Source organism: Rhinopithecus roxellana, chromosome 6 (assembly GCF_007565055.1).
Source record: "Rhinopithecus roxellana isolate Shanxi Qingling chromosome 6, ASM756505v1, whole genome shotgun sequence".
In the NCBI taxonomy this organism is placed as follows: domain Eukaryota; kingdom Metazoa; phylum Chordata; class Mammalia; order Primates; family Cercopithecidae; genus Rhinopithecus; species Rhinopithecus roxellana.
Genome location: NC_044554.1, coordinates 152,780,676 through 152,804,691, shown reverse-complemented (window position 1 = coordinate 152,804,691; position 24,016 = coordinate 152,780,676). Strand labels below are relative to the sequence as shown.

Genomic DNA, 24,016 nt, shown 5'->3' with positions numbered 1-24,016 from the left:
CGTATACACAAAAATTCCAATAAGAATTTTAACTGACTAAACTCAAAAAGCATTATCCATTTGATGACATATATAAAATGGGCAAAATTCCTCTAAGGACATCAACTACCAGAGTTCACTCCAGATGAACTGGAGAGCTTCCTAATGAAATTGAATTTGTAGTAAAAAACCTACACAAAAAGAAAGCTCCAGGCCGTCAGGGCTTCACTGTCAAATTCTACCAAACATTTAAGGAAGAGATAATACCAATTCTACACAAAAATCTCTCTGAAAACAGGAGACAGAACACTTGCAAATAATTTTAGGAGATGACATTACCCTGAAGCCAAAACCAGACAAAATCATTACAAGAAAAGAAAACTACAACGAATATTCCTCATGAATAACAGACGAATATCCTTAAAAATATTAGCCAACCAAATCCAGCAATATAGAAAAGAAATACTACATTTGAGCAGGTGAGGTTTATCCCAGGATATAAGCTAGATCAACACTCGTATATCAAAAAATGTGTTGACTTCCAAATACCACAGAGTGAAGAAACTGGTATTTCCCATTCTCCAAAACAACCTTAAAATTGGACAAAATTATAAAAAAAAAAAACACTCGTATCGCATTCTAGAGATTAATCAAAAGGAAGCAACGACATGGGAAGCATTCATTCATAAAAAACAGAAACTCTGGGTAAAAACAGTGGGAGTCTGTGGCATTTTTAGCTAGGTTGCTCCCATCCACCTCGGTACCACCCCCATCTCCCCCATACTGTTAGTGCAACAGTTCTTTTGAAGGGGGCAGGACGGAGTGTGGCTGGTCATAAAAAGAACCTTCACTACTGGAGCGGGCTGATCCGATTTGGGGCAGACAGCTAAAAGCCTACGCTCCGAGGCACTGTCAGTAAAAGTAGAAAACTCAGTAGGAAATGAAAGGCTGGGTAGTAGCCTTGCCACTCTCTTCCTTTAACCAATGTCAAAGTTAAGAACTTATGAGCCAATGCCCTTGATCAACGTTACATATTTCTAGAAAGACTAAAGTTACAACTAAGTTATTTCTAATTTGCAAATAACATAGTTTTCAGCATCTTTTTCTTGGCCCTGGCATAATTTTAGGCTATGACAGAAAATGACAATAATTGCTTTAACCTGAATTAATACCTTAACTGCTTCATTTTCCCCCAGTGAGGTAAAGAGATTCCATAAATGCAGGACTAGGGTTATTTCCCTTGTCTTCCTGCTCATGATCTGCATACTGGCTGTCACCCACCTTTCAGCTCTCATCCTCAGATGACTTCCAGGATCCTTCCCTAATGCTCCTCCTGTGTATTCTTGCAGCACTCTGTACTTAATTTTTCATCATAGCCTTTATTACGCTGTATTATAACTGCTAGAAATTGTTCTTATTTTCTGAATTTTCTGCTAGACCATACCTTACTCAGTTTTGTATCTCTAGGATACTTTCCATTGTCAGGCACACAGGAGGTACTAAATGAATGAATGAATGAATGAATACATTTTCAACTATAGTTTTAAAGTTTTAAAAATCTTTCCACAGATTGTAGACCACCCATTTAATGGTCCACGTGCTTTCAATCTTTTAAGCAAAAAAAACAACCCTTGTTCTTACGAAAACCTATATGAAAGAGATTAAGGGTAAAGTGCCCTGGGTAAGAGAGGCTAGGAGATGGGGGAGTAGACAGCTCTCAGGGAAGAGTCCTGGGAAGTCCTAGGACTCCACATAACCCAGTTTCAAAACCGTAACGTTAATCTAGTACAGAAAGAAGAAAATCACCAATAAAAATCAATTATAGGAAAAAAAGTAGTTTATTTTTTCCATGTTGGTTCTTGTGCTGCTTTTTTAAATTAAATCTTTGACAGCCTCCTGACTTAGGATGTGCTGATTAAAACACCAAAATAAAATAGGCAAAGCAATTATGGACAGGGAGAATCCTTAAATTTGTAAGACAGACTTCTCCATTTTATCTTCCCTTCAACCCAATACCAAAAGCAAACAAAAATCTTCTCTAAATAAGACTAACTTGGATTAAATTATCTATAAAGGCTTATAAAAGCCTTTTACAAGTAATGACTTGAAAACTGGGGAGAAAAAAGAATGAGACTGTAATACGATCTCCAGCAAAGGCTCTGAAGATGGTGTCTTTACCAGTTAAAAAGAAGCTAGAGAAAAATGTCTGCACAGACCTTAAAATTCGATCTTTAATCTCCAGAGTTTTCCTGCTTTAAAATTTTAGTGTCATAGAAGGACCAATACAATAAGAGATTGTTTTAAGAAACCAATTTTGGAGAATGAAAATCTATATACAATTACATTAACTTTCTATTATATTAAATAGATAAAATAATAGGTGAACAGACTTCACCCTAGAATTTCATTTTAATAGTAATACTTGAATAACTCAATTTATTCTTAGGCTATTCAAGTCAAGTTTAAGCAAAAAATACACTTACGTCATCTGCAATACCAAAAATTTTAGATGTCAAGTATTTAAGTATGACAGTTCCAAATAACCAAAAACATCCTTGAATAACCTAAAAAAAGAAAACAAAAATAACTCTGATGCTTCATATTCCATAGACACAGGCTAGCAAGAAAAAAATAAATGCTTTAATCATACATGAAATATATATTGCTGTCTACAAGACAAAATGCTAAAAAATGCATCTCAATTTAAAATCAAGCGTGTTGCTCAAAATCAAGGGGCAATAACTAAAAACAAAAATATAATCATACAATCTTATCAAAATTAATATATTTTATAGGAGATTTATACAACCACTGCAGTTAAATTCCCTTTAACAGATTTTCATACATGCACTGTTTCTCAGATGAAACATGAGTAATAAATAAAACTGGAATTTTTTAACTACATACCCAGGATTAACTTTAACTTGCTTCATAAAAAGGGCAATTTGGTACATTAAAATTGAGCCCTAATACACTATGAAACTGTTGGATCCCCTGAATTACATAGATCATTTTCTTAAAAGTAAAACATAAAACCAATGATATATTTTAGAGAAGAAAAAACATAAGCATTAAAACAGATTTATTCTTACCCATAAACTAAGTTCAGATACATTTATTTTCAGGAAATGTGGTTTCATTGCCAGAATACCCTGAGTAGAGAAAATAACATAATATACACAGTTAATACTTATAGACATAATTCAAGTACCAAAAAATTCTAAATAATACAGATTCTCAAGTATATAAAATTTAGCACATGGTCGCCTTTCCACATACCATCCACATGCTCATTTCTATAGTCAGTGACTTCAAGGTACAGCCCTATTATCCAAAGTCAATTAGGTGAGTGCATGACTTTTTAAAGTTGAAAAAAGAATCACCATATGTAAATGTCTATGACTGATTTGACATATCTGATTTATCTCTGAGCCAAGAGGTATATAATATTTTCAGAATTTTGGACAGCAGTCATACAGGGATAAGATTTTCCTTTAGCTAAAAATTACTGACTCTTAGGGTAAACAACAAATGAAATTTTAATGGATCAACTAAATACTTCTCTGAAGTATTTTTCAGGTGGTAATGCTCCCAAACTGTATTACCCTTGGGGAGCTAAAACTACTTCAAACATGGCAAAAATATGATTAGAGATCCAGACACAAATACTTGAAACCAAATTAAATCTTTTTGGAAGTTTCTAAATACCTGAGAATACAAAATGTAATACAATTCAGGTTTCAAAGTGATTAATTATAAATATATACAAATGTGTTTACAGTTAAATATGCACAAACATGCTGTATTTCCTGTTATCATTTATTTTAATGCACCAAAATATATGGAATACACATAAATATACTTAATTCACACCTAAGATGCACCTCAGTGTGAAGCATCTAGCAGCATGCCTGACATACAGAACTGAAATGTCCTACAAAATGTACTTAAATTAGATTTTATTTATATGTAATATTCGATTCAATGGTTTCCCTGTCCATAGTACCAAGATTCATGTACTTTATCCTGGGTGATAGCAGTACATGACAAAGTACATATGTAAAACATACAACTGAGTACTTTGTCACCTTTCCTAATAATAAACAGAGTACACAGAAGTGAAGAACTATACTTATTAATCCCAAAGTTATGATTTTTCTTGTTGTTGTTGAAAATATAGCATCATGCTAATTGCTAATTTCTGTAGCTAAGTATACTCAAGGCACAACCTGAAAAGGGTGGTGGCCCAGACTGGGAAGAGGCATATTTTTGAGAAATGCGTTTTTTTTTTTCTTGAGATAGAGTCTTGCTCTGTCGCCCATGCTGGAGTGCAGTGGCGCGATCTCGGCACACTGCAAGCTCTGCCTCCTGGGTTCACGCCATTGTCCTGCCTCAGCTTCCCAAGTAGCTGGGACTACAGGCGCCCGCCACCACGCCCGGCTAATTTCGTGTATTTTTAGTAGAGATGGGGTTTCACCTTGTTAGCCAGGATGGTCTCGATCTCCTGACCTCGTGATCCGCCCGCCTCAGACTCCCAAAGTGCTGGGATTACAGGAACGAACCACTGCACTCGGTCAAGAAATGGGTTTTTAAAAAAATATTATTTGTAAAATAAATGAAAACGGAGGTTTCAAATGTAATGGGTTCTAGAAATTAAGAAACCCCAAATGATCTAAGTAACTTAATTACTCAAGAAGTAGAATATATTCCAATTACAACAGTGCAATAAGCTTTTAAAGTCAGTGGGAAACTAAAGCACATGCACTTTAAACATAAGGAATAATAAGTTTGCAAAACATTTTAATGGAAACCCACCAAAAATGAGGCAGTCTGTAAATTTCAGAAGACTTTTAGACTTACAAAGTCAACCTGCCAGCTGGGCGCAGTGGCTCACACCTAATCCCAGCACTTTGGGAGGCCGAGGTGGGCAGATCACCTGAGGTCAGGAGTTCGAGACCAGCCTGACCAACATGGAGAAACCCTGTCTCTACTAAAAATACAAAATTAGCAGAGCATGGTGGCATATGCCTGTAATCCCAGCCACTCGGAAGGCTGAGGCAGGAGAATCGCTTGAACCCAGGAGGCGGAGTGAGCCAAGATTGCGCCATTGCACTCCAGCATAGGCAACAAGAGCGAAACTCTGTCAAAACACACACACACACAGACACACACACACACAACAAAACAAACAAAAAAATAAAGTCATCCTGCCAAATGTGGCAGAAGGAATTAGATGACCTTCCATCAATTTGTTCTAATTCTGTAAAATAATCTCTCCATAATCTAAAGATGTTCTTGGTAGTGATTTAGCAAAATAAAATTGAATCATCACCTTATTTAAACCATCTGAACAGTCCATACAAGTAGACAAGGGGCAAAAAACAAACCAAAAAAGCCCAAAAACCAAAAAACAAAGTAACCAAGGCCTCGATCTTCTGATCACAGTGGAATGTAGAGGGGTGGCTGTTACAAAGATTGCAATGAGAGGAAAGGGGTTCAAAAAGTGGAGCAGTAGTAGGATAAAAATGGAAAGGAGGAAGGGAGAAGAAAGCATAGAAACCTTTCTGGAATGTTACTAATTTTTCCTTTTTTTGTTCCCCCTGTTTTAGGAGTACTTGAACACCATCACATCTAGAATATTCAGTAAGACACCTAAGATGGTTCCTACAGAAAACCCTCATGAATCCTAAGTCAGTGAAGAAAAAATTGCTAAACCACTAGTTTCAAAAATAGCCATATAAGTGTTAATACTTACCCAAATAATTACCAAAGAAGAAGCATAATAAGAAGTTAATAACATTGAGTTCCCAAACATCAAAACAAAGCAAAGTGCAAGAGAAATCTGGAAAAATCCAAGAAAAAAATATAAGTAGTGCACATAAAACAAAAAACCTTTTTTATTGTGAAAATGCACATGCCCATAATAAACAGAATTCCAACCGTTCAAAAGGGACTATAAGATTAAAACAGCCCATTCTCCATACCACACTTCAAACTCCCAGAGATAACCATCAACAGTTCCCTGTGCCTCCTTCCAGATAACATGTATAAATTCTAGTTTATATATTTTGTTAAACCACAAATAGACACTTACCCCATAAGCTATACTATTTCTTGCTTTTATTCATAGTATGTTTCACAGAGCTTTCCATATGCATGCAAGCCAATCTAATAATACATTCTGCTTAATAACTGGAAAAAGCATTCTATTCTATAGATGTACCCTAATTTATTTAACTAGTCCTCTGAATACTGCTAAACACTTAAGTGCTTTCCACTTCTATTTTGTTTTGTTTGGATCTTCCTAATACAAACACGGCTATGATAGACATCCTTATGTGTATACCTTATGTACATGTCAGTACATTTACAAATAAATTACTAGAAGTGAAAATTGATGGATCAAGGATATACACATTTTTAAATTCAATACAAATATTGACAAATTGACTTATGAAAAGATTGTGCCAATTCACTTTCCCACCAACTGGGCAGGAGAAAGTTCCTATGGATAGATATTCTGGCAGCATTTGATTATTCTTTTAGATATTTGCCAATCCAGTAGGGAAAAAATGTTACTTCATTGTTTCACTTTTCCATTCTTTTAATAGTAGATGAAACACAGCACCTTTTATTCTATTTGCTGGTTATGTTGTTTTGTGTGTATGTGTGAACTGCTTATTCCCACTGCTTATCTGTCTATTGGGCTTTCATTATTTTCCTTAACAGCTCTCTTCAGATATTGCAGAACATAGCCCCAATATCCAGAATCTACAAGGAACTTAAACAAATTTACAAGAAAAAAAACAAACAATCCCATCAAAAAGTTGGCAAAGGATCTGAACACACACTTCTCAAAAGAAGACATTTATGCAGCGAACAAACATATGAAAAAAAAAAACTCATCATAAGTGGTCATCAGAGAAATGCAAATCAAAACCACAATGAGATACCATCTCACGCCAGTTAGAATGACGATCATTAAAAAGTCAGGAGACAACAGATGCTGGAGATGATGTGGAGAAATAGGAACGCTTTTACACTGCTGGTGGGAGTGCAAATTAGTTCAACTATTGTGGAAGATAGTGTGACAATTCCTCAAGGATCTAGAACCAGAAATACCATTTGACCCAGCAATCTCATTACTGGGTATATACTCAAAGGATTATAAATCATTCTACTATAAAGACACATGCACACATATGTTTATTGCAGCACTGTTCACAACAGCAAAGACTTGGAACAGACCCAAATGCCCACCAATGATAGACTGGATAAAGAAAATGTGGTACACATACACCATAGAATACTATGCAGCTATAAAAAAATGATGAGTTCATGTCCTTTGCAGGGACATGGATGAAGCTGGAAACCATCACTGTCAGCAAACTAACACAGGAACAGGACACCAAACACTGCATGTCCTCACTCATAAGTGTCAGTTGAACAATGAGAACACACGGACACAGGGAGGGGAACATCACACAGCGGGGCCTGTTGGTGGGGGGGGTTGCCTAGGGGAGGGATAGCATTAGGAGAAACACCTAATGTAGAAAGATTGATGGATGCAGCAAACCACCATGGCACGTGTTTACCTATGTCACAAACCTCCACTTGCTGCACATGTATCCCAGAACTTAAAGTATATGTATATATATGAACCTAGCCCCTTATCAAGTAAATATATTGTAAATATTTTTCTCAGTTCATTTTTGACCTTTGGGGTATTTTTTGTATTATGGTTAATCTTTATGTTAGTAAATTTATCTTTCATTTCCTTTAGGTCTTTGGATTTACCTGTCATTTAAAAAGGCACTAAAAATAAAATAATCCACATTTTCTTCTAGAAGTTTTATTTTTGATCCATCTATATCAATTTCCATGTGAATTTCAGAATCAGCTTATCAAGCTTCAAAAACTAAAATTTTTATTACAATTACTTTATTCAATAACGTATGTTATTTATAGTTATATCTGTTCAACATTGAATCTTTAGATCCCAAAGCAATACATGTTCCTTCCATTTCTTTAAATCTTCTTTTACATGCATTAGCAAGTACAGTTTTCTTTATATAGATCCTGCATACTTTCTTGAGTTTATTCTAAAGCATACTATTTTTGCTGCTGTTGTATCAAGAATCTTCATATTTTCTGATTGTTTGTATATAGAAATGTTATATTAAATATGCATCAATGAATATGATTTGTTTCCAGTAGTAGTTTATTTGGATTTCTCAAGTATTCAAAATGATATCAACTACAAACAATGATATTTTTACATTTTCCTTTGAATTATCTTTTAGTCAATTGTATTAGCTGACATTTCTCCAATAATGTTAAGTAATAAGAGAGGCAGTAGGCATATTTATCACGCTTCTGGCATTAATGGAAATAGGAAATTGTTCTATTGTTTCATCATTTTATGTGATATTAGTTTTTATTTTGAGGTGTGGGTATCTTAAATTTCAATGAAATATCCATCACTTGATTATGGTCGTAAACACCAAAAATAGATGTTGACTTTTATCAAATACTTTTATAGTATCAAAGGCAATTACTACATTATGGATTTTTTTTTTTTTTTTTTTTTTTTGAAGCGGAGTCTCGCTCTGTCGCCCGGACTGGAGTGCAGTGGCCAGATCTCAGCTCACTGCAAGCTCCGCCTCCCGGGTTTACGCCATTCTCCTGCCTCAGCCTCCCAAGTAGCTGGGACTACAGGCGCCCGCCACCTCGCCCGGCTAGTTTTTGTATTTTTAGTAGAGACGGGGTTTCACCGTATTAGCCAGGATGGTCTCAATCTCCTGACCTCGTGATTCGCCCGTCTCGGCCTCCCAAAGTGCTGGGATTACAGGCTTGAGCCACCGTGCCCGGCCACATTATGGATTTTTTAAACTTCTTAAAATGATAAATAATATTAATAGAATTTCTAATATCAGCACATTTCTGCATTCCTGGAATGAGGCACTTAGATACAAATTTAATTATATAAAAAATCTATCTGAGAAAAACTACACAACTTCAATGAAAGTAATCAAAGAACTTTATAAATATATGAAGCATTTTTCCATGTACAGGAAGATTCCATATTGTCTAGATGTCAGTTCTTCCCAACTTGATCTATAGATTCAACACAATCCCAAAAATGAGCCTAGCAAGTTATCAATAAAGTGATTCTGAAGTTTATATGGATACATAAAAAACCCAGTATAGAGCCAACTCAATACCAAAGAAGAGCAAAGTCAGAGGACTGACACTACCCCACTTCAAGACTTATTATAAAGTGACTGTAAACAAGACAGTGTGGTATTGGTGAAAGAAGACACAAACAGATCAAGGGAACAAAATATAGAGCCCAGAAATAGACTCACATATATAGTCAACTGATATCTGACGAAGGAGCAAAGGCAATACAGTGGAGCAAAAATAGCCCTTTCACAAAAGGTGCTGGAACTAGAGATCCACATACAAAAAAACAAATCTAGACTTACACTTTACACTCTTCACGAAAATTAACTCAAAACAGACAATAGATCTAAATGCACATTGCAAAACTATAATGCTCCTAGAAGATAAAATTGGAGGAAACCTAGATGACCTTAGGTATGGTGATGACTTCTCACATAAAACAACAAAGGTACAATTTATGAAAGAAATGACTGATAAAAGCTGAACTTCATTAAAATTAAAAACGTATGCTCTGTGAAAGACAGGACAATGACTGAGAGAAGGTATTTGCAAAAGACACATCTGATAAGGGACTGTTATCTAAAATGTACAAAGAATTCTTAAAACTTGACAATAAGAAAATGAACAACCCAAGGAAATACGAGCAAAAGATCTTAATAGACACTTCACCAAAAAAGATACACAGATGGCCAAAAAAAGCATATTAAAAGACGTTCAACCAAATTAAAACAATGAGATACCATTACACATCTATTAAAATGGCCAAAATCCACTGTGACACCATCAAATGCTGACAAGGATGTGGAGCAGCAGGAACTCTCATTTATTGCTGGTGGTAATGCAAAATGGTTTGGCCACTTTGGAAGACAGTTTGACAATTTCCTAAAAACTAAGCATACTCTCACCATACTATCCAAATATCACCTTCCTCGGTATTTACTCAAATGAACTAAAACATCCATATAAAAACCTGCACACAGATGTTTAACAGCAGCTTTATTCATAATCGCCCAAACTTGGAGTTAACCAACATGTCCTTCAATAGGTGAAAAAATAAACAGTGGTACATCCATATAATGTTAATAATAATCAAGATCGAAATGAGCTATCAAGCCATGAAAAGACTTGGAGGAAACTTATTTGCTTTTTACTAAGTGAAAGAAGCCAATATGAAAAGGCTACATACTGTATGGTTTCAAACACATGACACCATACAAAAGGCAAAACTATGGAGACAGTAAAAATATCAGTGGTTGTCATGGTTAGGGGGAAGGAGGGATGAACAGGTGGAGCACAGAGAAACTTTATGGCTGTGAAACTGTTCTACAAGATACTACATGGTTGACAGATGTCATTATACATTTGTCAAAACCCAGGCCGATTGTGGTGGCTCACATCTGCAATCCTAGCACTTTGGGAGGCCAAGGCAGAAGGATCCCTTGAGCCCAGGAGGTCAAGGCTGTGGTAAAACATGTTTGCACCACTGAACTCCAGCCCGGGCAACAGAGCAAGACCCTGTCTCAAAAAACAAAACACAACAACTACCCATAGAAAAGTGAGGCCTAATGTAAACTACAGACTTTGGGTGATTATGATGTGTGATGTAGGTTTATCAATTGTAACAAATGTACCACTCTGGTGCAGGATGTCAATAGAGGGATAGGTCGTGCATGGTTGGGGGCAGGGGGTATATGAGAAGTCTGTACTTTCTGCTTAATTTTGCTATAAACCTGGCTGGGTGCAGTGGCTCATGTCTTTAATCCCAGCACTTTGGGAGGCTGAGGTGGGCAGATCACATGAGGTCAGGAGTTCGAGACTAGCCTGGCCAACATGGGGAAACCCCGTCTCTATTAAAAATGCAAAAATTAGCCGAGTGTGGTGGTGCATGCCTGTAATCCCAGCTACTTGGAAGGCTGAGGCAGGAGAATCGATTGAACCCGGGAGGGGGAGGTTGCAGTGAGCCGAGATTGTGCCACTGCACTCCAGCCTGGGCGACAGAGCGAGATCTGTCTCAAAAAAAAAAAAAAAAAAAAAAATTGCTATGAACTTAGAGCTTCTCTGAAAAATAAAGATTTTAAATTAAGAAACAAAAACCACAGTGAGATATCACCTTATACCTATTAGGATGGCTGCCATCACAAGAGCAGAAAATAAATGTTGGTGATTACAGGGACAAAATAGAACCTCATGCACTGTTCAAAGGAATGTAAAATGTATAGCTACTATGGAAAAGTTTGTCAGTTCCTTAAAAAAACAGATTTATCATATGATCAATCCAGCAATTCCACTTCTGGGCACATACTCAAAATAATTGAAAACAAGATCCCAAAAAATATTTGTTTACCCATGTTCATAGCAGCATTATTTACTACAGCTGAAACACAGAAGTAACTCAAATATCCGTGGACAGACCGAATAGATAAGCAAAATCGTGTGTGTGTGTGTGTGTGTGTGTGTATACACACAATGGAATCCAAGGATCCATGGACAGGTTGAATGGATGAGCAAAATCTAGTGTGTGAGTGTGTGTGTGTGTGTGTGTGTATGTGTACACAAAATGGAATCCAAGTATCCATGGACAGATTGAATGGATAAGCAGAATCTAGTGTGTGTGTGTATGTGTACACACAATGGACTATTATTTAGCTTTAATAAGGAAGGAAATTCTGACATACTTCAACATAGAAGAAACTTGGGGACAGTAGGCTAGTTGAAACAGGCCAGTCACAAAAAGACAAATACTGTATGATTTCACTTACATGACATACATAAAGTAGTCAAAATCACAAAGGCAGAAAGTAGAATGGTGGTTTCCAGGGGCTGGGAAGATGAAAGAATAAGGACTTTAATGGGTACAGAGTTTCAGCTTTGCAAGATGAAAAATGTTCTGAAAATCGATGGTGGTGATGGCTGTAAAACAATATGAATGTACTTAATATCACTGAACTGTATCATTAAAAATGCTTAAGGTGGTAAATTTTAAGTTACATGTATTTTACCACAATAAAAAATGGAAACATAATTTTCTGGAAATAATTCTACATATTTTTTTTTTTATAACGATAAGAATTTAGGAATTTATAAAATGATAATGGAAGAAGATAGAAAATAGTAAGTCATATAACAAAGCATGTATCATTTACCCAAGGTAAGTTTTACTACAAACTACGTTGTGTAATTTTATAACTATAGCTTTGAGTCAAGGCCCTCAGCCATAGTTGCCTATGTGACCAGTCAACTCTGAAGGCTTAACATTTAATCTGGTTTACACTACAAAATAAAAAACTATTTTAAATAGTTTGGGAAAAAATAAGCCAAGTCTAAAAAATGTATAATTACTGTCTAACTCTTTCATGATCAAGGATGTAAAAATCCCATCAAAATAACAGCAAACTGAATCCAGCGACATGCAAAAATTGTGTTTAGCCCAGAAAAACAAGTTTATTTAATGCTGGAAAATTAATTAATGTTAATTCATTAGAGTAACAGATTAAAGAGGGGGAAATACACAGAATCATCTAAACAGATGTAGAACAGCATTTCATGAAACTTAACATTTATTAATTTCTTTTTAAAAGTGCTCAAAGCATGATAAGGACATGTTAAAAGGAAAGAGAAGTCAGCTTGAATAGTTAGACAAGTGTGGAACAATTTGAGCATCAACATAAATAACAAAAATAATGGATTACACTGCACTGACTAAAATAGATGTCATTTTCTTTTGGATGCAAGACAAACTGGTAAAAGATCTCAATAAGAATTTACAACAATAGAAACATGAAGGGCGTATAAACATACCAAAAGATGCTCAGCTTCATTATGAATCAGAGCAAATGCAAATTAAGGTTACAAGATACCATTTTACATGAACCAGACTGATAAAATAAAAAAGGATGTAGAATAACATAAGCTGCTATTGGAATAATACATTGCTGTTGGAAGTAGTCCAATCAACGTTAGAAAAACAATTTGGTATTTATAAAGTCGAATATGTACATAATTTACCACCCAACAAGTTTACTACTAGGTAAAACACCCTAGAGATACTCTCAACGTATGTGCCCTAGGAGATAAGTGAAGAATCTACAGCATTATTTAAAACTAAAAAAAGAAGTTGGGGGGGGGGAGGAGAGAACCTAAACGTCCTTCAACAAGAAAATGAACAAATGAATTATACTTTATTTATATGATGGAAAATATATAGCAGTGAAAATATTTGAATTCTAGTTACATATAAGTAGCAGAAATCTGAGTGAAAAATAGTATTTATAAAATGCCACTTGTATAAACCTAACAAAGAATGTGAACATTTAATAATAAAAATATATATTATTTAGTAATCCACGTATGGTAAAGTTATAAAGAAAAGCAAATTGATTATAATTCAAAAAGTCAGAATAGTGGTTACCTCTAGGAGCAGTGAGGGGATGAGCTCAGGGCATACAGGACTTAAAAGTAATGATAATTATGCACATGTACCCTAGAACTTAAAAGTATAAAAAAAAAAAAAAAAAAAGAATAAAAAGTAACGATAAGGTTCTATTTTCCATTTGGAGAATAGGCTCCTGGTTGTTTATTTTATGACTGTGTTTATAACTTCCTTACACATTATAAATGTTCTTTTATATGTATAAATTATTAAGAAAACGAAAATAATGGGATATTATGACAACTGTAAAATTATCAGGAAAAGAAAACATCAAAATTATAAAAACTAATGAGAGAGAAGACAAATGTTTGTTTTTAAAGGACAACCATTCAAGAATATCAACCAACCAGCTTTTGGGTCTTTGTTCTAGCTGTTCCACCAACCTAGAGATCAGTTTCTTTCATGTCTACTCGGCTAACTCCTTCTCCTTTTTCCAATCTTTGTTCTACTCCCCTTTCTCAAGAAGACCTGCCCTGACCACTTCATTTGATTTTTCCATCTCCTACCCCCTGATCTTGGTGCTCCTGATCTGCCTTACCCTGATCTTTCCTCTCTTCTAAAATCTTTTTTTGTATTTTTTTTTTAATAGAGATGGGGTCTCACCCAGGCTGGTATTAAACTCCTGGGCTCAAATGTCCTCTTGCCTCAGCCTCCCCAGTCACCATACCTCGCCTAAAATCCTTATCACCGTCTAACATCCTACATAATTTACCCATTTACTATGTTTATTATTTATCTTTTGTCTTCCCACTTTCCCCCATGCTGTTAGAATGTAGTAATATGAATGCTGGTGTGTTTCACATGCCTGGATAGTTGACACTCAGTAAATGAACTTTTTTTCTTGTTTGTAAAGATATGGTCTTGCTATGTTGCCCAGGCTGGAGTGCAGTGGTGTGATCATAGCTCACTGCAGTCTCAGCCTTCTGGACTAATGTGATCCTCCCACACCAGCTTCCTAAGTAGCTAGTACTACAGGCATGCGTCACCATACTAAAATTTCTTATTCTGTAGAGATGAGGTCTGGTCCTGTTGCCCAGGCTGGTTTCAAACTCCTGGCATCAAGTGAACCCCACCTTGGCCTCTCAAAAGTGTTGGGATTACAGGCGTGAGCCACCATGTTGGGCCCTTCTACTTTTAACAAGCAACTCCTGGATAATATATCAGTCCCAAGTTTCTGTTTCATAAATTATTTCTTTTACTGATAATGCATAAGTTGGGCACAACTTCAATCAGATAATATGACCCAAATTAATTTTTGTGAGTGGTCTATCAAAACAAGGTCTGCTGATTATATCACAATGTGTGAACATTTGTTTTAGTTATGAAATTGTTACAACTAGTTCCAACCATGAACAAATCAAATATTAATTAGGAGTTTATTTTAAGGGCAAACTAAATGGAAAAGAACAATAAAAAATTATTACCATGTGTATATAAATGATCTTCCGTAATTTACACATATCAATGTACCCGACAACGTACACTGCAAATAATGATGCAATCTGAAATTTAAAAAGAAATTAAAAGTAAAAAAGATAAAATGAATAGCCACAAGAATGAAGAATATATTTATTGTTGTTTCAACTGATTTATATCTACACACAGTGAGTTCTTTTGTTTTCCTTTTATCTGCCAATTTATTATTAAATATAGTCAATATATTAATATAGAAAATATTGGTTGATTTTTCTCTCTGATACACAGCTCTCTCAATCATGTGAATTGTCTACTTTGTCAATTGTCCAAAACAATACTCATTTTAATTTCAGGTCAACCCTACTGTCAACATGTACAATTAAAAAGTGCCTTGTCTAATCAAAAAAGACGAAAATGTAATTATAATGTGACAACTAATACATAATTGGGGAAGGTACATTAAACTGAAAAATAATTATGCAATGCATGTGTGCATAAAAATACCTTAATTTCTGCTTGATAGTTACTCTTTACAAGTATCTCCATTAGCATTCTTTCATTAATACAAATATTCAAGAGTTAGTTATAATCAAATTTATCAATTTCAAATTGAGTACTTTAGCTGTAAAGGTATTTTTAATTTTCTTTTCCATTTGGAAAACAATTGTATGTTATATATCAATAATTCTAAGAGTATTGGAATTATTTAGATGAACTGATTAAATGATGATACAGTATCTCTTACATAGAGGTAATATGTCAGACAATGCCTCTATACCCTTCCTCATAGAGAAAGCAACTCAAATTAAATTCTCCCTGTCCTACTACAAAAGCATAGCATAAACAGATTGCAAAATAAACATATAATTTAAGTTTCATTCATCAAGTTTTTTTTATCTCTAAAGCAATCTACAACAAATTTTTCCATTAGTGAGAAAAACAAGTTTCCCTTAATTCAGAGTTACCCATGGAGAATACTGTATTTCTTGGGGTGCCTGATATGACATAACAACTGTGGGGAAGTGTGTGTTATTATTCAACATAAGCCCCACAGGGACCTTCACCTCCACAAAAAAGCAGGCGGTGTCCACTATCAGGAAGCAATGAGAATGCTCCTTTTTCACCCCAAGGGCTAAGCAACACACGGTACATTTACAGGGTAGAATTTTAAAGACAGAATCTCAGAGACAATTTTAAACCAGAAACTGATTGAAAATGTTATCAAACTAAGTTATACAAACGAGTCTACAAGACAAGATCAAAGTAAAAAGTAGTACAAATAGAGCCTATTTTTTAAAATAATAATAAAACCAACTAACTTTACTGAAATCTACTAAGTACCAGGTACCGTGTTAAGAATCATACACATTACTTCATCTGGTCCTATCTGCAACCCAATAAAGTAGGTTTTTTTTTATTATCTCTATTTCAGAAATGAGAAAACCTAAACTAAGAAAAGTTAACTATTTTATCCAAGTTAAAAGGCTACTGAATAGAATTAGGACTCAAATCCAAGTCTAACTTCATTTCCCAAGCAAGACGTTCTAAAAAATATTAAAAGATGGCCAAGCGCAGTGGCTAACGCCTGTAGTCCCAGCACTTTGGGAGGCCGAAGCAGGCGGATCACGAGGTCAGGAGATCGAGACCATCCTAGCTAAAACGGTGAAACCCCGTCTCTACTAAAAATACAAATAATTAGCTGGGTGTGGGGGTGGGCACCTGTGGTCCCAGTTACTTGGAAGGCTGAGGCAGGAGAATCGCTTGAACCCGGGAGGTGAGGGTTGCAGTGAGCCAAGATTGTGCCACTACACTCCAGCCTGGGTGACATAGCAAGACTCTATCTCAAAAAGAAAGAAAAAACAAAAAAAGCAACTCTTCAACTGCTTTATACAAATATACCGGTACAACAAAAACAACAACAAAATAGTAAGCAGGGAAAAAAATGAGTATGTAATTTACTCCCTCTCTCAACAAGCTACCTCCATTTATAATGGGCAAGAGTACATGGCAAGACAATAGATAAATTTCCAGATTGGTAGAGAGAATTTTATAAGAGATGAACTGGTTAGCTATTTATCCTATAATCCTATGTGTCTTTATTCTACGTTTAAGATGTACACAACTATTCATAAAAGAAACATTTTACGTAAGAGAAATACTATAGATAACTTAAGAGAAAAAGTTACAGCACTAGTCCTCTTTTAAGCACATTAACAATACTGAATAACAAAGATAAGCATTCTTACAAATTTGAGATCAATACATGCATTATGTTAGGAAGTAAATAATTAACAATCATTAATAAATAATTCTATGTATTTCTCTACCCTGAACTTTCTTTTGTTCAACATTTCTAAAAAACGTTTTAGAAAAACATTTTTCCTAGCAACTGTTTTAGGACTCAGAATCATAGAACATCTCAGTTATAATTTTATGCAAATGAGTTCACACAGTCAAACATGCTAAGCTTAAAACAGCTTAAAATATAATCAGCTCACCTGAGTAAGAAGTACAAATTGAGCAAACTGCCAAGGAAGCATGAAAAACACATTGGAAATGCAGAGTGCAATCAAGCTTCCTTTATAAAGTTTTGTAGCCCTTGAAAAGATAAAATTAAGTATTAGTAAGTTTAAACACAAAATAATCTAGCATGGCTCCAAACTGCTGCAAATTAGAATCTCTAAATATATATGATCTGGTTATAACACAACCTAAGCATAAAATGAACCAATGGGTTAGAAATTATACCTTCTGATACTCAATTACAACAATTTTCTTTGAAAGGTAAACACCCATTATTGCTAACAATAACACAGAAGGAGGGTGGCTGGGTCAGTATATTCGTGGACATTTTTTTCAAATTATATTTTGGTGAATCCATGTCTGAATATTTAAAAATACTGATTCAACAGATTCATTAGTTAGAAAGGCAGAAGATGCCTATGAAAAGATGATAGCAGTATATTCTAAGTGCTAAGCATTACGCAGACAACTACTGCAAGAATGCAGAATAAGAGCTAAGCGGCTGAGAGAGATTTTGTAAGCTTGTGACATAAAAAGTTGGGTCTGGCAGGTAGGAGAACACAGAAAAGTTAAGTGGAAGAAAAATATGGGGGCCATTCTGAAGCAATCTTTAGAGATCTCACTATGGTACTGACTTGTAATTTAGGAGATTTTAGGAGATTTTAGATTTTAGATGATTTTATCCTCTAAATCTGCAAGCCAACACAAAGCCCCCACACATGTCCATCTTCACAGAAGTGGAGTGTGCATGTTAATATACTGAGGTGATGAAGTGTATGCAGCTTGAATACAGTAAAGACATCCTGGTTAGACAAACCTACCTGGAGCATAGAGCACCATTATGAAATGCCTTTCTTCACTTCTGGAAGTATTCCTTCCCCAAAGGACATCCCTCTCTGCTATTTTCATCCAACAAAAGTACTTTTAAACTCCAGATAACCTTTTAATGAGCTATGAAGTCAACTTATGGAATAAAATTTAGCATTTAAAAATGCAGATCAGCAGAGTGAAACAATATATATGACTATATCCTACGTATGAGCAGTTCTATTCTGTGACACTTTTCAGTTGTGTGCATACACGTATGTGTATTCTAAGCCACAGTGTAAAACTTATTTCTCATAGATCATAGTCCAAAAGTTTGAAAGCCACTGTCTAAAATAAAGCATTTCTCTACTGCTTTTGAATACTAAATTTGATTTTCATTTTATGGGTAACAAGAGACATTAAGATTTCTAAACAGAATTTAGTACCAATCTGGCAGCTGGGTAAAGAATGCACTATGGGGAGATAGGAATGAACAGAAAACAAAGAAAATCCAATTGGTGATCAAAATAGCTCTGACCCAAGACAACAGAAATGGAAACATAAATATTGCCAAGAATAATTAAAAAAAAAAAAAAAAAAGCTAGGAACAATCAAGAAAAAGCTAAGCTGTGCTAGTATTAGGTGATTATATAAACTGAATTTCTTAAAATGCTTAAAATGCAAAACTGGACAAAACCAATTTGTTAAAATATACCACTAACCTTACTTATACATGATTCCTAGCATTAAGGAATAGTCTCTTTTCCAGTTTTATAACAGTATCCTCAGCACTGCAGCCTGCATCAACACTGCTCAGCTTCTTCTTGGCTCCCCCAAGCCATCACCACCCACCACCTCCCTCTCATGTCACAATATGTCAACTACAGGTAGAAACCAAGAACTAAAGGAAATGGCTGCTCTTCCAAAGGAGACAATGTCAGTACTAAGGATGAAATATCAGAAGATGAAGATGGCCAATAGAGAGAAGGTTGCTATGCTTCAGAAAAAAAGACTGCAGTGTCCAAGAAAGCAAAATGAAAGCCCACACTTCCAAGCAAGCAGTCACACCCACACCAAGCAAGCAGGGAGCCATGCCAACTAAGGAGCATAACCAGGAAAGCCATCGCAATCAGAAGTGACAAGCTGCCAATGAAGATGGCGAGGAAGATCAAGATGGGATGGATCTGAACCAGGAGTGGTGAAAGCAGCAGCTGATTCAGCTTCAGATGGCCAGGAATATGAGAAGGGAAATGTCAACCAGAATATAAACAGAGACAAGGAAGACGGCTCTAAAGAAAGGAAATTTCTCTAAAACTTTTCAGCAAAAAGTAAAGACAGGTATGAAGAGGTGGGTAAGGCTGAAAAAGACAATGATAAGAGACTAAAGAAAACATAAAAAGCTTGTCACAGAAGCACCTAGAGCCAAAAACAGAGAAGAATCCAACAGAAGGCAGCTCTTGAAGGCAGGAAGCAGCCACTGGAGAGGCCCCATCCTGGAAGGCAGAATAATGGCCTCCAAAATTATCTGTGCCCTAATCCCTGGAACCTGTGAACACGTCATGTTGCATGGCAAAGGGAAAGTAGGGCTGCAGACAGAATGAAGATGACTAATCACCTGGCTTGACAGTAGGGAATATATCCTGGATTATCCAGGTGGTCCCAGTGTAACCACAGGGTACTCAAAAGTGGAAAAGAAGCTGAAGAGAAAGTTGGAGTGAACTGACAAAGAAGGACCCAATCCACCACTGCTGGTTTTGAAGATGAAGGAGCCACACAAGCCAAGAAATGCAGGCGGTCTCCCAAGAAATGCAGGCGGTCTCCCAAGAAATGCAGGCAGCCTCCCAAGCAATGCAGGCAGCCTCTAGAAGCTAGAAAAGGCAAGAAAATTGATTCTCTCCCCTCCTACTTTGCGCCTTCTGGAAGAGTGTAGCACCTCCAATACCCTGACTGTAAAACTTCGGAGCTAGAGAGCTCCAAGACAGTAGATCCCAGTATGTGGTGACTGGCTACACAGCAACAGGAAACTAACACTACCTTCCATGGTGCAGATGGACTAAAGGAAGCAGCGCTCAGTCCCCAGAGCAGCATCTACACAGCTACTCAGGGACAGATCAGATCAGTGAGTGAAAGAAGAATCAAAGGTTTGCCTTCACTGGATTTAAGACCGGAGCAGAGGTGGAAAAGCAGGAAGGAACTAGAGACTGATGGGCAGTCTGCTGTCTGCACTATACTGGAGAAAAAAGCCATGGTCAAGAATGTGAATGTGGAAAAACAGCATCTGTGGTGGTGAATCAAAGACTCTTATAGCACAACACTTCTTCCAGAGATGTTTGAGAAGGGACCGTTGCTCAACGTGCCTCAGAACCAACAGGGCACAGCTAAAGGTTATGAATTCATAGAGGTTCACCTTATTTAAAGGTCCTAAAGAAGCTTTAAACCCTATTAAAGAGGAGTTTAGGGGACAGCTAGAGCTACACAGACTTTAAAAACATTACCCATCCCACGTTCTATGAAAGTCTGTCTAAAGGCACTACTACATAGGAGACTAAAAGCCATGTGATGGTTCTATGCTTGCTGTAACATTCAGAGGGAAATAGACTGCCCAAAGGGTTTGGCATAACAGACTTCAACAAAGTTCTTCTGAATTCGGAGGATCACTGAAGGGAGTTATCAGTCTGAGTAATCTTCAGATTTTTATCATGCTTTGTTCCATTTATCCATAGCCCCCACTTGGTTTCATTTTTACCCTCCGGAGCAAGGCAGCTACATTAAATACGTGTCAGCAGAAAGGGAGATACCTGTGAATTCTGTGAATTATCTTTTGCCCCAAAGGATTGTATCTTACAGGATACACTACAACAAGACCAGCCTTTACCTTCTTTCTGCTCATTTTCAGGAGGTTATAGTGGTAACAGAAGAAGACTTGAGAAAGTGGAAATGACAGGAGAAGTGAAAGCAAATGTGTTCCTTCTCAAGCAGTCACTGTGGACCACAAAGAAAAAGGAAGAGGAACAGAAGGCTGATAGAGGAAATGATTTTGGTACTATTTTTAAGTTATACTCTTAAAATATTTTTACTAATAACAGGATCATATTGGTTATTTTATTATGTTGACTTTATTATGGAAGATTAAGAAATTCTAGTTTAAATTATTTAATGCAAAAAGAAATAAGGTTAAGTCAAAGTTACCTGAGAATATGAGTCACTAGCAACATTTGAAGAACAAGAAACGGATATGAGAAGCTTTCACGGAGAGGTGGTGTCCACATTACACGGGTACACTGAAAAAAAAAAATTCGTAGTATAGTACACTTGCTGAATTTACTAAGACAGACATTCCAAGGAAAAATTGCTATTTATAAATAAAATAAAATTATTTTTAACAAATAATTTAAATGGCGTGTTGTAAAACAAACTACTGGACTTTATTCCACAAATAGCAAAACTAGCATGTGAAAAATATTACTGACAGAGAAACACGTGGCTTAAGATTATGTAAAGCATTAGTATCATGAATTGCCAACAAGAAAATACCAAAAAAGATGCAACTACATCTTAAAAGGAAAAGGAGGAAAGTACCAGCAAGAAACTGTTCTGCCAAATTTTAGAATATTTTGAGTTGATTATTTATCTATTGTTTGTCTTCTTTCCCATGAATTTCAGCAAAACTGTCCATAACCAGTACTTGAGAACTCTTTGTAGTCATCAATTTTAGTGTTTTCATTCACAGTGCTGCTACAAAGGAATATTCCATTTTTGGTTTTACTTTTTTGCCTAAGCTCCCCTTGGTTGCAAAATATTTAAAAGTAGGCGGTAGAATCAAATTAAGTAACAAAAGTCCTAAAATTGTTAAGCATAAACCTTTCTGAAAAGCTCACTTTGGACATAATTAAGCAATGTACTGTCACAGTTGTAATAACATCATTTTTCTGTATATATACTAAACATATTAGTAAGTTCATCCTTCCATCAACAAAAAACAGCATAGAATTAAATACAAGCAATCTGATATTTTAAGTCACACTAAAATAATGATGTCTTTCAATGCAAGCAGGGGTATCTAAGAGACTCCACAGAATGAAAAAGACCATGTCAGAAATAAGTGTTTCCTATATTTTAGCTCTACCTCAGACTACTGAATATTTCTAGTACTGCTATAGAAAGACTGAGCCAATTTACTCTTTTCTACCAAGCTCACCATCCTTTATGAAACTGACATACATATCTATTTATGAATGAACTACTCCCACAAGGGAATGCTGAAAAGATTGAAAAGGTCTGCTGATAATGTATAATGTTACCAGAATGCAATTTTTAAAAGCTGTTTATTAGATTAACTGGAGAGTTCAATATGATTGACAGTAAGATACATGGGCAAACTGCGTTTCATTGCCCTTTACCATGCTTCGCAGATAACGTCTGTTACAGATTGAAGGTTTGTGGCAACCCTACATCAAGCAAGTCTATCAGTGCCATTTTTCCAATAGTATGTGGTCACTTCACGTCGCTGTGTCACGTTTTGGTAATTTTCCCAATATTTCAACCTTTTTCATTATTACTATATCTGCTATGGTGATCTGTGATCAGTAATCTCTGATATTACTATTGTAATTGCTTTAGGTGCCTTGAACCATGCCCAATAAGATGGCAAACTTAATGGATAAATGTGTGTGTTCTAACTGCTCCACCGATCAGCCACTCTCCCCTCTCTCTCCCTCCCAACAGGCCTCCAAATTCCCTGACACACAACAATATTAAAATTAGGAAAACTAATAAGCCTACAAGGGCCTCTATGTGTTCAATTAATAGAAAGAGTTGTTCATCTCTCACTTTAAGTCAAAGGCTAGAAAGGATTGAACTTAGTGAAGAAGGCACGTCAAAATCTGAGAGAGGCCAAAAGCTAGGCCTCTTATGCCTAACAGTCTGGAATGCAAAACAAAAATTATTAAAGGAAATTAAAAGTGAAACAACCTTATTGCTGATATGCAGACAGTTTTAATGTTCTGGATGGAAGATCAAACAAGCCACATTTCCTTAAGTCAAAGCCTAATCCAGAACAAAACCCTAACTCTCTTCAATTCTATGAAGGCTGAGAGAAGTGAGGAAGCTGCAGAAGAAAAGTCTGAACTAGCAAAGGTTGGTCCATGAGGTTTCAGGAAAGAAGCCATCTCCATAAGATAAAAGTACAAGGTAAAACAGCAATGCTGATGTACAAGTTGCAAGTTATCCAGAAGATCTAGCTAACATAACTGAGGCAGGTGTCTGCACTAAACAACAGATTTTCAGTGCAGATGAAAAAGCCTCCTACTGGAAGAAGATGTCATCTAGGACTTTCCTAGTCATAGAGGAGTCAATGGCTGGCTTCAAAACATCAAAGGACAGGCTGACTCTCTTGTTAGGACTTAACGCAACCAGTGACTAACTTGAAGCCAATATTCATTGACCATTCTAAAAATCCTAGGACCTTTAAGAATTACAGTAAATCTACTCTGCACGTGATCTACAAATGGAGCAACAAGCCTAGATGACAGCACATCTGTTTTAGCATGATTGACTGGATATTTTAAGTCCATTCTTGAGACCTACTGCTCAGAAAAAAGATTCTTTTCAAAATATTATTGCTCATTGACAATGCACTTGGTTACACAAGTGCTCGGGTGGAGACGGATGAAGTGA

The 24,016-nt window shown here is 36.0% G+C and overlaps 1 protein-coding gene across 2 annotated transcripts in view; it reads right to left on the bottom strand.

The window, feature by feature from the left end:
• The window catches only part of LOC104675229 (probable C-mannosyltransferase DPY19L1), a 110,154-nt gene that overhangs the window by 26,995 nt on the left and 59,143 nt on the right, over positions 1 to 24,016 (bottom strand). Inside the window, exons 8-13 of one of the 2 annotated variants that reach the window (XM_030933080.1) lie at positions 21,530 to 21,621; positions 17,509 to 17,608; positions 15,019 to 15,096; positions 5,735 to 5,821; positions 3,072 to 3,131; positions 2,463 to 2,543 (exon numbers count right to left, since the gene is read on the bottom strand). In XM_030933080.1, the coding sequence (XP_030788940.1) occupies positions 2,463 to 2,543; positions 3,072 to 3,131; positions 5,735 to 5,821; positions 15,019 to 15,096; positions 17,509 to 17,608; positions 21,530 to 21,621 (498 nt within the window). The remainder of the gene's footprint in view (positions 1 to 2,462; positions 2,544 to 3,071; positions 3,132 to 5,734; positions 5,822 to 15,018; positions 15,097 to 17,508; positions 17,609 to 21,529; positions 21,622 to 24,016) is intronic. The other variant, XM_030933081.1, reaches the window with a different exon arrangement.